General features: G+C 39.5%; 1 protein-coding gene across 1 annotated transcript in view; it reads right to left on the bottom strand.

The window, feature by feature from the left end:
* The window catches only part of LOC124872360 (lipoxygenase homology domain-containing protein 1-like), a 41,520-nt gene that overhangs the window by 11,447 nt on the left and 17,259 nt on the right, over nt 1-12,814 (bottom strand). The window contains exons 16-33 of the mRNA XM_047372252.1: nt 9,795-9,871; nt 9,488-9,684; nt 9,216-9,408; nt 8,983-9,143; nt 7,767-8,100; nt 7,491-7,642; nt 6,536-6,669; nt 6,048-6,196; nt 5,740-5,844; nt 5,534-5,662; nt 5,285-5,452; nt 5,016-5,197; nt 4,758-4,874; nt 3,611-3,773; nt 3,287-3,441; nt 1,618-1,827; nt 429-552; nt 134-342 (exon numbers count right to left, since the gene is read on the bottom strand). Coding sequence (XP_047228208.1) covers nt 134-342; nt 429-552; nt 1,618-1,827; nt 3,287-3,441; nt 3,611-3,773; nt 4,758-4,874; nt 5,016-5,197; nt 5,285-5,452; nt 5,534-5,662; nt 5,740-5,844; nt 6,048-6,196; nt 6,536-6,669; nt 7,491-7,642; nt 7,767-8,100; nt 8,983-9,143; nt 9,216-9,408; nt 9,488-9,684; nt 9,795-9,871 — 2,959 coding nt within the window. The remainder of the gene's footprint in view (nt 1-133; nt 343-428; nt 553-1,617; nt 1,828-3,286; nt 3,442-3,610; nt 3,774-4,757; nt 4,875-5,015; nt 5,198-5,284; nt 5,453-5,533; nt 5,663-5,739; nt 5,845-6,047; nt 6,197-6,535; nt 6,670-7,490; nt 7,643-7,766; nt 8,101-8,982; nt 9,144-9,215; nt 9,409-9,487; nt 9,685-9,794; nt 9,872-12,814) is intronic.

Below are 12,814 nucleotides of genomic sequence, written 5' to 3'. Positions count from 1 at the left end.
GAAGGGAAAGAACAATCACTTCAAACAACAAGGCTTTATTTTTCCTGCACTTTGGTGGATGTGTGGGTGTGTGAGAAGGCATGGCAGTGCCAGTTCCTGACTAAATGTCTAAAGGCTTCACCCGTTTACTCACCTCTACCTTTTTAATCTCCCCCACATCTGACCCATGGGCTTCGAAGCTCTCTAAAGAGCCATCCTGAAAGCCCTTCCTTCCATCAAGCAGGTCAAGCCACAGCCTCTCTGTCTGGGTGTGATCAACCCCAATGATGATCACATATGCCCTGCTTGTGGTACTGGCATCACGCTCCAGCCCAGTGCAGATGGAGATGTGGTATGGTATGACTGCAAGGTAAATACAGTATATTAACTTCAGGATGTGATTGATCCCAGAATGATAAGGGAATGGTGCAGTTGTGAATATGTCTTACTCGGTAGCTCGACGTCTTTGTCTCTCTTCTTCTTGTTTTTTTTGTTCATATTACTATCAACACTCTTCACTGTCAAGGCTGAGGTCTTTTTACTGTTTAGGCTCACTCTGACACCTTCATAACCCTAAAACATAAGAGAGAAACTATGTGATACAGATACACAGAGATACTGCTGCTATGCAACAAGGAAAGTAACAGTAATAAAGTAAAAATATATGTATTTGTAACTGCCAGTTGGTAGAAGACAGCACTAGACAGAATGGCTACTGATGTCTTACTGAGCGAGAATTGCCAAATGTGGGACAGATTGCTGCATCAAAGCAAAATCTAACTATGACCGACAGCATTGAAAGATGCAAAGATGGTCATTTTTAAATGCATATTCCTAACAGAAGCAAGAAAATATTTTGCTATTTTGGTGCTAAATTGAAAGGTTATTTTAAAGAGTCTAGAATGCTTTTCACCATCTCTTGCTCAAAATCTATCATATTTATACTAGTCAGAACTCAACTGGATTATTCTGCACTGGACCAAGGTAATTTAAAACACATCTTGGGAGAAATGGAACCTTTCTTCTATTTGTGAGATGAGTGTGAAAATCACGATTCATAGACTGGCCAAACCTAAAATGAATTTTGATATAATAGGATAATAATTGCAATATGGCCTTCTGCCCTGGGTGGAGGCCAGCGAGGCACCATGGGAAAAAAAACAAAAACACATATTTATCAGTTGCGCAATGAAGCACACTGTTTGATAGCAGTGGCACGTGGTGTGATACAATTTAAGTACTAGTTGGCACTTTTGGAGTACCCAGTGTTGGTCTGGTGGTACATGGTGGAATGATAAATAAATATCTGGCCATTGGGACTACCATATTTCACCACTGGAGATTAGTTTTTGAACCTGTCAGAGCCTTAAATTGTACATTTTCATTTGAGATGAATTTTCTACTGTGGTTGTTCATTTAAACAAGAGTTTAGTAAATCAGAATTTATTGATTCCTTTAGAATACATAAGATGAATCAATCAAACAAAGAAGTTACCTAAGGAATCAATATTTTAAAACTAAGGCACAGTATGCACCTAACTTGAATAAACTGTCCCATTAATAACTTGAGATTTAAGATTATACTTTATTTCATTTGTTTGCATAATTTGAGAGGAGTCCAATTGCTGTGCATGTTACCTTGATGTAGAAGACTCTCTCTATGAGTCTGTCCTCCCTCTTTCTGGAGAGCCAACGCTCACATAAGAACAGGTAGACCTCTTCGGTATCAACATCGAACACCTCCACTTGGTCCAAGTACCAATCAGCATTCAACATGCTGTTATCATGGCGGATTTTTATCTTAAAAACCTGGCCAAGGTCAACTGCTTCTATTGTGAACTTATCAACCTAGGAGGAGAAGATGATCATAAGGCAAATATAATAAATACAGAACCGATTCATATTAATACCAATTTAACTTTTTCACATTATTTGGATTTTATGTGTTGGACCAACACATCAAAGTGCACAATGATAAAGTGTAAAGCAAATTACACTAACAAGTTTTCAAAATGTTTGCAAAAAAACTATGAAAAGCAGGATGTGCTTTTGTATTTACTTCCAACTTACTCTGTGCAACCAGCTGTCTTCAGGAGTCACCTATGTGTAATGTAATCTCTGTTAAAATGCAGCTGTTCTATGACAGCCTCAGAGCTTTGTTAGAGAACATTAGAGAACAAACAACATCATGGAGTCCTGGAAACACACCAGACAGGTCAGGGATAAAGTTGAGGAGAAGTTTAAAAATGTGTTATGTTATGACCAATTGGGTTATGAATATCTCACAGATCACAGTTAAGTCCACCAAATGGAAAATGAACTGCAAACCTACCAAGACATGGGTGTCCACCTAAACTGACTGGCACATAGCCCATTAACCAGAGAAATAGCCAACTGGCTCATGGTAACTCTGGAGAAGCTGCAGAGACTAGCAGCTCAGGTGGGAAATCTGTGGCCAAGTAGTAGTCATGCACTCCACAAATCCTCCTTTATGAAAGACGGGCAAAAGGAAAGCCATTGATTTAAGAAAGCCATTATAAGTCCTGCTTAAAGATTGCCATAAGCCATGAATTTGACTCGGCAAACATGTGCAAGAAGGTTTTCTGGTCAGTTTTGGCCAACAAGTATCAGTGGGATGGAAAAGCATCCTGCTGTATGGATGTACTTCTTCAGTAGGACAGGGAAGCTAGTCAGACAAGAAGATGGATGACACACCATACAGAAAGAAATCATGTTAGAGCCTCCAAAAGATTTGGGACGGGGGCAGAATGTTTCTTTCAAGTAGGAAAATGACCCTAAACATACAGCCAGAGCTACAATGGAATGGTTTAGATCAAAGCACATTCATGCATTAGAATGGCCCAGTCAAAGTCCGGATCTTAGTCTAACAGAGAATTGGTGACAAGATTTGAAAATTGATTTTCACGGATGCTCTCCGTCCAATCAGGCTGAAGAAGAATGGGAATAAAATTAGTTCGTAGATAAGCAAAAGAGGCATACTCAAGAGACTTGCACCTACAATTTCAGCAAAATGTGTTCCAACAAAGTATCAACACAGGACAGGGGTGGGGGTTGGACTGGGGGCTGTTGTGGGGTACAAATGCATATTACACTTTTCAGATTTTTTAGTCATGTATCATTTTCCTTCCAGTTCACAATAATGGTCTGCTTTGTAGCCCATCACATAAAATCCAACTAAAATACATTGACGTTTGTGGTTGTAATATTACAAAATGTGGAAAATTTCAAGGGGTACAAGTACTGTTGAAACTTGTCAAATACTATAGGTCAAAAAATGCTTTCTTACACATCCCCTTTCAAACTTGTTGGTGTTTGTTTCAGACTTTCTCAGCTTTCTCTCTCCAGTGTCCCCTAGGTCTCCATAAATTGTGAGGAAGACGTTAGCATCAGTTCCAGCCCCGTTTACATCACCCGTCATCACTGACACGTTATATGTGTGAGCTATGGAGGGAATAACAGCAACAGACAAGCACAGAACACATCAGTCTGAGGGATTTTCAACATAATATACAGAATGAAAAGCAATTTACCATATTTTGACACAGCTGACATGACAGAGATTTATTAAGGGAAATAAGCAACAAAAAAAAAAAAGCAGGACGCAACATACTCTCCAGGGCATCTTCCACTTCAACCTCAGTCACTTTCAGGCTCCCATCTCTGGAAAGTTTCTCAGTGATGATGTCAGAGGGCTGCAGCTCTCGCATCGTTTCTCCATCATCTTCTGACTTGGCAAGCCAGCGCTCACATGGGAATATGGCAGTTTCTGAACCCTAAACAGAATAAGAATTATTATTCCTAAGAATGTATATTAGTGTCTTAGAGAAGACCTTTCTTAAATCTGTGTTTTGAATTGGTATTTGAGATCATAGTAAAACCACATTATTGGAGTACTGTCAGTTTTCTATGTGAAGAACATCACCACCTGCTGACCAGAAATAGAGCTGGATTTGAAGAAGAAAAGGCTGGCAAATGTAGGTCTACTGCTACATGAAACAGCTGCCTTCTGAAAGCAGCAACCAGGTTTGTTTGTATTAGGTCGACCAGTGTCTACACAGTGCATAGGGTTATTCTTCAATTCAGATCTGTGAATTAAATGTTTTACAGAAACTTGTACCAGTGCTTAACATCAGATACAGTTTTTTTAAAGCAATTAATTAACAGCTCTGGCTACTTCTTAGTCAACTGAATCATATATTTTTTAAAGCCCCTCAGATTATGGCTGAATGCCCTTTTGCCCCCAGTTCTTACCCGTTAACATTAGAGGTACGGTGTCCACTCTGTTTCAGTTTGAGAAGAGGAACTACTAAGGGGAATGACTTTGCGGCCCTAAAACAAAGACTTTTCAGGCCCACTCTTAGGAAAAAAGGGTTAGGAAGGCATACACTCACAAATGTATACATTTTCTCACTCAACTTAGGTTTTTAACAGGCCAACAATCATTGAATTGAAATGTTTATATTTATATACTCGTCATTGTATATATCTAGCAGAAGGCAACAAGTACGAACATATATATATATATATATATATATATATATATATATATATATTTATATATACTTTATATATAACTTTATCCTATATATATGAAGTCTTGAATGGACATGGGGAGGAGAGATTGCTGGGAGAAGAAGTTAACATTGTAAAAGGGATTGTAAGGCTTACTATGCCTACATGCAAAAAAAAGTATTGTTGACCAGATTTTACTGATATAAAAGACATTTCACCACTGTGGCAGTCACCCGCAGAAGTACCTTTCCCTTCCTGAGCAGGCGTCTGATCTCCATTCTGTCCAGGTGCCACCCTGGGTTGACCCCCCGGTTGTCATGGCCGATACGAATCTTCTCTATTACATCCCCCACATCTTCTAACTACAAAGAGAATAAAATGATTTGCTTATCTAAAGGGACATTCACCACAATGAGCCACAAACGGACTAATGCTGTTTTAGAATTCCAAGAGATTAAAGAATCCTAGTTTATTAATGTATAACTTCTCATATTTTAACTTACTTCAACAATAAACATATCTTCAGCTCCTCTTTCAAAGTACATTCTCCTTTCCCTCTTGTTGACACACAGAGATTTCTGCTGAGTGCACACTCCATCTCTTCCATACAGAACAACAAAGACATCTGCATCTGTTCCAGCTCCAAACACATCGCTTGTGAAGGTTTTAATCTCATACGGAACAACTAGAAACCAAAAAAATCAAAAGTATTTTAGGAACATCTGAAAAAAATCTCTTTCACGCAACTGCAATGTTAAACAGTGAGTATTACATGGTGTGTAAAACTCTGTCTGAAGAGGGTTAGGAAAGAGGTCCCTGACAATGGCTCCATCATCTTCTCCTTTGTCCAACCAGCGGCCGCATGGAAAGCGTAACTTCTGCCCAACAGACTGGGCATCAATCTCTACCCAGTCGAGGAACCACCCTGCAGATCCTCCTCCTTAAACATTCATGGAAATGTTATCATTGTGGATGCATTCTGAATCTATTTGCCAATATTTACAAAATTGTCTTAATGTACCGCAGTTGTCATGTCCAATACGTAGCTTTGACAAGGGTCCAAGGTCCACAGCTTCCACTGTAAATTCATCAATCATGCCCCGCTCAAACTTATTTCTATGAGTCTTTGACGCCTTCAAAGTAATCATCCCTGCAGATATGCACATAATAGCTTTAAACATTTAGATACATGCAAATCTAACACAATATAACAGATTAAAGTGTCACCTGTGTCATCTTTGGTGCCAAACAGGGTCATGAAGACATTAGCATCTGTTCCTGCATATTTCTTGTCACCGGTTTTTATCCTGATTGTGTACGTTGTAGACATGGCTGTAATAAAGAAAGTAAGTAAGTTATTTCTCATTCAAAGTATCTAAAATACAAAATAACACAAGGTGAAAAGAACTATACAGTAATAAATGTCATGTGTAGATCTTAAAATGTACAATTGTAATATTGTTTTTAGTTGAACTGCCAGGTCTAAGCTGTCAGATTTCTGAGTTATATCTCATCTTTTCAGTAATTGCTCTCACCTTTCTGTTCCAAACCAAGTGTTGCTTCAGAGTCATCTTCATCTTCATCCCCCTTTTTCATGAAGGCTTCATCCACAGGAACCAGCTCTCTAGCAAGCTGCCCATCATCTTCATCAACAGCAAGCCACCGTTTACATGGAAAAAAATACCTGAATCCAAGTACATGTTTTGTTCTCAATATTTTCAAGATTCGAAGATATTCAGATCTTTTCAGTCATCACATAGCACTGGTGAATATTTTTATCCAAGTCAAATACCATTTCACACCACATAGTGGAGCTCTACTGACATCCTATGTCCTATCTGTTGTATGAGCTAATGCTGTTTTTCCAAACATTCTATTAAAAGTTACCAAACGTCTTCAGTATTGTTGTCCTTATAAACATTTTTCAATTGAAAAGAAAAAAGAAAACTGGTTTGTGTGAAAGACCAGACACCTAATATAAATAACTGACAGATGCTCTCTTTCTATTGTCCTCATGACTCACGTAGTGTCATCTTTGGTGTCTACAATTTCCACTCTGTCCAAAAACCAGCCGGGGCTGGCCTGGCTGTTGTCATGTCGGATCCTGAGCTTCTTCAGGACTCCGAGATCAACTGCTGTGAGGCTGAAAACATCCTCCTAGGTCACACACAAACAATGTGTTGACAATGGATAAAAAAAACGGGGTGAGGAGCTGGACATGTACAAAAACCTTGTTGCAAATGTAGCTAATCTTTTTGTATTCCTGCAAAACTCATGAGATGCTGCATGATGAGGGATCAAGCTATGGTAACACTAACTCATTAAAAAGTAAGAAAATTTGGAGAAACAAAACCCAGTCGCACTTTATTTACATTTTATCAGAAAATGTCATGTCAAAAAATATTTATATCCTTCTCAATAATCAATAGAAAAATCGTTACTGATATTAAAGCAATCAAAACCAGCCAGCTGCATGTTTTCACTGGTATTTTGATTATTTATCTTTGGTGATGAGCTTTTGGTGTCTGAGATTGGAAGGCCTTCCTTGTCATCACCTTAATCTTTAGCTACATCCTTAAAATAGTCAGGACTTTGACTGGGGCAAATGTTACTATTAATTCCAGTCAAACGAAACACGCTGGTATAATGTCTTGCCCACCAACACAAATGTAAATTTGTGAAGAGATTATACTTAGTAGAATGGTCAAAGATCCATCTCTCTGTGTGCTCTAACTGCTGTCTTAGTGGCAACGCTGAGTTGTATAGAGTACAAACAACTGGAGTGAATTCCCATTCAGAATTCAGATTTTTTTATTCACATTTTAAAACCAGGCTAAAATCTTGAGATAATTTTTTTTAACTATTGGATCATAAGCATAAAATAACAACATTCAAATGGAATTGGCAACATTTTCCCTTGACAACAAAAGTCGAATGAAAATTCAAGTTAAAATCAAGTTCCACTGAACAAAATGTACCTGTCCTTTCTCAAATTTATTCAGGTGATTGGATTTCCTGAGCCATCGCTCTCCTGTATCGCCAATCTCTCCATAAATGGTGATGTACACTTTGGCATCAGTCCCAGCCCCCCACATTGTCCCAGTGTACACATAAACTTCATAAGAGTTCACTGTAAGGAAAACACTGTAAATCTTCACTGACATTATAACAATGCATGTAGTGGCTAATTACACTACTTCCTGTCAGGCTTGACATATTAGTAAGTGAGCAGAGTACATTCATGCTCCACTTACTCTCCAATTCCTCGCTGGCCTCAGTCAGCAGCTCAACCACAATCTCTCCATCCTCCTCATCCCGGGCCAGCCAGCGGTTACAAGGGAAAGTAAATGTCTCCACCACTTCTTGCAGCTCCTCAATTATTTCCACCTCCTCCTCCTCTTTCTTTTTCTTTTTCTTGTCCTTTTTTTTGTCTTTCTTTGTCATCTCCTCTCTTTTTACCTCAATTTGCACCATTGCCATCGTCAGCCTCCTGATGTCCACCATTTCCAGAAACCATCCATCTCCAATGCCCTTTCCATCATGGAAGATTCGTATCTTATAGATTTTCCCGACATCCAGAGCTTCAATCTGTATTTTAAGGGAAAAGTTAATGTTCAATCTAAATGCTTCAGTCTAATATTCTGTGCCGTGTATTTATGTATGTATGTATGTATTTATATATGTGAATTTATGAGGCAAATCAACACAAAATTGTCTAAATTGGGGTAAAATGCACATTTTTTTTCATTTCTTTACAAATAAAAATATGAAAGGCATGTGTGAGCAATTTTAGTGTAGATCCAGCTTTTCTGCAATTATAGCAGACTGATTGCATCTAGAGACTCAAGATTTTGCCCATTCTTTTTTGCAAAATAGCCTGAGCTAAGTTATATTGGATGAAATGTGTCTGAGAACATCAGTATTAAAGTCTTACCATGGATTGGTTTTTCATTGTGCCATTATAACACATTAATATGCTTTGATCTAAAACATGTCATTATAGCTCTGGCTGTGTGTTTAGGGTTCATGTCCTTATGAAAGGGGAATCTCCATCCATGTCTCAAATGTCTCTGTTTTCCTGTCACTGCTGAAGCAAGGCATGCCCACAGCATAATGCTGCCACTATCATTTGCCACCATGGGGATGGTGTGTAAGGGTGATGTTCAGTGTTAGTTTTCCTCCACAGATTGCTTTTTTTGAGTAGGTCACTTTTATTTATACTGCAACTAAATTACACATATATGGACTTCTGGAGGCAATTGGTTACACTTGATTTTATTTAGTGGTATCAAAGTTAAGAGGACTGAATATATAGGCCACACTTTCAGATATATTCGTAAAAAAGTTTGAAAACCCTTAATTATTTTTCTTCCACTTCACAAGTGGTTGTTGTGCGACAGAACGTTCAAGTGGTATGAATATTTATGCAAGGCACTTGGATGTTACAATATCTTGAGGCTTAACACAGACCTTGAAGATTTCAGTGGTGCCTCGTTCAAAATTGTTGGAGCGGCTCTTCAGGGCGAGGATTTCAGTTTTCCTTTCATCTCCATATATCTGACAGAAGACGTTGGCGTTGGTTCCGGCAGAACGCATATCACCAGTGACCACTGTTATTTTATAGTTGATCACTGTTAAAGAAAAGCTGTGAGTTCACTTTGACAAGTTGAAAAAAGGCTATGTACTTTTTATTTTTCATTTACATTTTTCAATTTCCAAGACCTCGCTGGGATAGATTTCAACCTCTACTTTTCCATCTGCTTCATCTTTGCAAAGCCAACGGTGGCTCGGGAACATATACTGCATCCCATGAACCGGCACAGAAATCTGCACACTGTCCAGAAACCATCCGGCCCGCAAGCCTTCATTTGTGTGACCGATCAGAAGACGGTTGATCTACACAGTACATTGAATAGATACAGACATGAAACCCAGTGTCTGAACCAGACTTGTCTGTGAGATAAAACAAACTTGCCTTTCCAATATCATAAGTGTCCAGAGTAAAGATGTCAGTTCGTGCTGTTTCAAAGTAGTTCCTGAGGTCATTGTCTGAGACGGCCAGGATCACTTTGTCAGTATCGCCCTTCTCCCCGTACAGCTTCACAAACACTCTGGAGTCAGAACTGGCACCGTTCACGCTGCCTGTCTTGATTGCAATGTGGTAGCTGACGTCTGTAAACATAATACTTTACTTTCACTCCAATTTTAACACGAATGCACAATAATTTGTCATAAAAAGATCAAAATAAAATAATGTGAAAATTCTCTTGGTGGTGACTTACTAAAGAGACGCACCCCATCTCCAGCTGGAACCAACTCACGGATAATCTGTCCATCATCCTCATTGCGATCTAGCCACCTACAATAAAGTTTTTTATCAAAATGTTGTCATGAGAGTGAATTGATTTGAGTCTCTCAGAGTAAAAACAAATCAGTATTAGAGGACAAAACAAAACAAGAAACAATACATCAAATTTCACAAACTTTTCGCAAAAATACTAACAATATACACACAACAAAATTCAAATCTTTGTATTATAGAAATTATATTTTCCCAGCTTTAAGTTTATTGCACAGTTAATTCACCTAATGTCCAAATATGAAAACTATATTTATAACTATATTTATAAGAGTCAAAGTTTGCACATCGATGTTAATAAAGTGGACTTGAATGGATAAAAACAAATGGCTGTACAAAATAAACTTTACCTTCCCTAATGAATAAGACAGACAGGCAGGAAGAACCATTTTCAGGAAGTAACACTGCACCAGCCTTGCGGTTGGACTCCAGTTACAGAACGAGAGAGCTGGCTGGCTGCATGCATTTAGTGTCCATTTGTCATGGCAAAGCCATCCAGCTCTTACCTAACTACTTAAACACATGCCACTGGAAACCTCCTGACCACAAACATGGCCAATTTGCATCTATAAGAAGTCTTCTAAAAGTACTGGAAGGATTTTAGCCATCTGACATCTGGCTAAGTGGGAATCAGACAAGAAAAGTAATATGTAGTTTTATAATTCATATAAAAAAAACAAGTCACTTTCTTAAATAAAGCAAAACTATTTCTGCATTTTATTAAATGCAAGGCTTTAAAAACAAAGTTACAACCTCACTGCTCATTTTCTAATAGTCTGAAATATACACTGCCGGGTCATAAAAAAGTTGCCATCTGGATTTAACTAAACAAATAGGTACAAGCCTCCCATTGGATAATTACTGCATGTTTCAGCTGGAAACAAGTTATTTAACCCCAACTGATGCAATGAGTTGCTTCTCATTTCTCAAACAACCATGTCAAAAGACACATCCCATGGTTGTGGAAAAGATGTCAGTCTGTTTCAGAAGGGTCAAATCATTGCCATGCATCAAGCAGAGAAAACATCTAAGGATATTGCAGAAACTACCAAAATTAGGTTAAGAACTGTCTGACGCATTATTAAAAACTGGAAGGATAGTGGGGACCCATCGTCTTCGAGGAAGAAATGTGGCCGGAAAAAAAGTCCTGAATGATCATGATAGGCGATCACTTAAACGTTTGGTGAAATCAAATCGAAGAAAAACAACAGTAGAACTCCGGACTATGTTTAATAGTGAAAGTAAGAGCATTTCCACATGCATAATGCGAAGGGAACTCAAGGGATTGGGACTGAACAGCTGTGTAGCCTTAAGAAAACTACTAATCAGTGATGCTAAATGGAAAAAAGGCTTCAATTTCCCAGGGAGCATAAAGATTTGATTCTGGAGCATGGATGAAGGTCATATGGTCTGATGAGTCCAGATTTACCCTGTTCCAGAGTGATGGGCTCATCAGGGTAAGAAGAGAGGCAGGTCAAGTGATGCACCCATCATGCCTAGTGCCTACTGTACAAGCCTGTGGGGGCAGTGCTATGATCTGGGGCTGCTGCAGTTGGTCAGGTGTGGGTTCAGCAACAGTATGTGTCCAAAGAATGAGGTCAACTGACTACCTGAATATATTAAATGACCAGGTTATTCCATCAGTGAATTTTTTCTTTCCTGATGGCACGGGCATATTCCAAGGTGACAATGTCAGGATTCATTGGGCTCGAATTGTGAAAGAGTGGTTCAGGGAGCATGAGACGTTATTCTCACACATGGATAGGCCACCACAGAGTCCAGACCTTAACCCATTGAAAATCTTTGGAATGTGCTGGAGAGGCCTTTGAGCAGCAGTCAGACTCTACCATAATCAGTGCAAGGTCTTGGTGAAAAATTAATGCAACACTGGGTGGAAATAAATCTTGTGACATTGCAGAAGCTCATCGAAACAATGCCACAGCAAATGCGTGCTGTAATCAAAGCTAAAGGCAGTCCAACAAAATATTAGTGTGTGACCTTTTTTCTTTGGTGGCGACATTTTTTTTTTGGCCAGGCAGTGTATATGTTAGTATATTTTATCAGTTGAATGTTGGAATGATGTTCTGATGATGTTAGTTTTACACCAGATGTAACTTTTATCTCAACAGTCCACAGAATATTTTCCCAAAGGTTCTGGGGATCATCAAGATGTCTTGTGGGAAATGTAAGATGGGTCTTTGTTATCAGCAGTGGATTTGACTTTGAAAGTCTGCCACTTTTGCTCAGTCTCTTTCTTATTGTTGAATCATGAACACTGATCCTGAGCAGACAGGATTTTGCATGTATTATAATTATGGTCATGAGATTATTCACTAAAGCAAGTGAGCTCCTCCAAGCTTTAGAAGTTGTCCTGGGTTCTCTGATGACCTCCTGGATAAGTCATCAAAGCAATATTTTGGTCAGCCAACCACTCCTGGGAAGGTTCACCATTCTCCCATATTTTCTCCATTTTTGGATAATGACTATCATTATCCCCTCCCTGGGCTGCCACCTTACCGTGGTGGAGGGGTTTGAGTGTCCCAATGATCCTATTAGCTATGTTGTCAGGGGCTTTATGCCCCTGGTAGGGTCACCCAAGGCAAACAGGTCCTAGGTGAGGGATCAGACAAAGAGCTGCCCACAGACCTCTAATGATGATTGCGAAAAATGGACACAGTTTCCCCTCGCCCGGACGTGGGTCACGTGGGCCTCACTCTGGAGCCAGGTCTGGAGGTGAGGCATGCTGGCTAGTACCTGGTGGCCGGGCTTTCACCCATGGAGCCCGGCCGTGCACAGCCCGAAGAGGAAACGTGGGTCCCCCTTCCGATGGGCTCACCATCCGTGGGAAGGGCCAAAGGGGTCGGGTGCAATGTGTTATGGGTTGCGGCCGAAGGCGGAGACCTTGGCGGTCTGATCCTCGGCTGCAGAAGCTGGCTCTTGGGA

The sequence above is a fragment of the Girardinichthys multiradiatus genome, chromosome 8 (assembly GCF_021462225.1).
Source record: "Girardinichthys multiradiatus isolate DD_20200921_A chromosome 8, DD_fGirMul_XY1, whole genome shotgun sequence".
Lineage (NCBI taxonomy): Eukaryota > Metazoa > Chordata > Actinopteri > Cyprinodontiformes > Goodeidae > Girardinichthys > Girardinichthys multiradiatus.
This window is presented reverse-complemented; position numbering and strand designations above follow the sequence as displayed.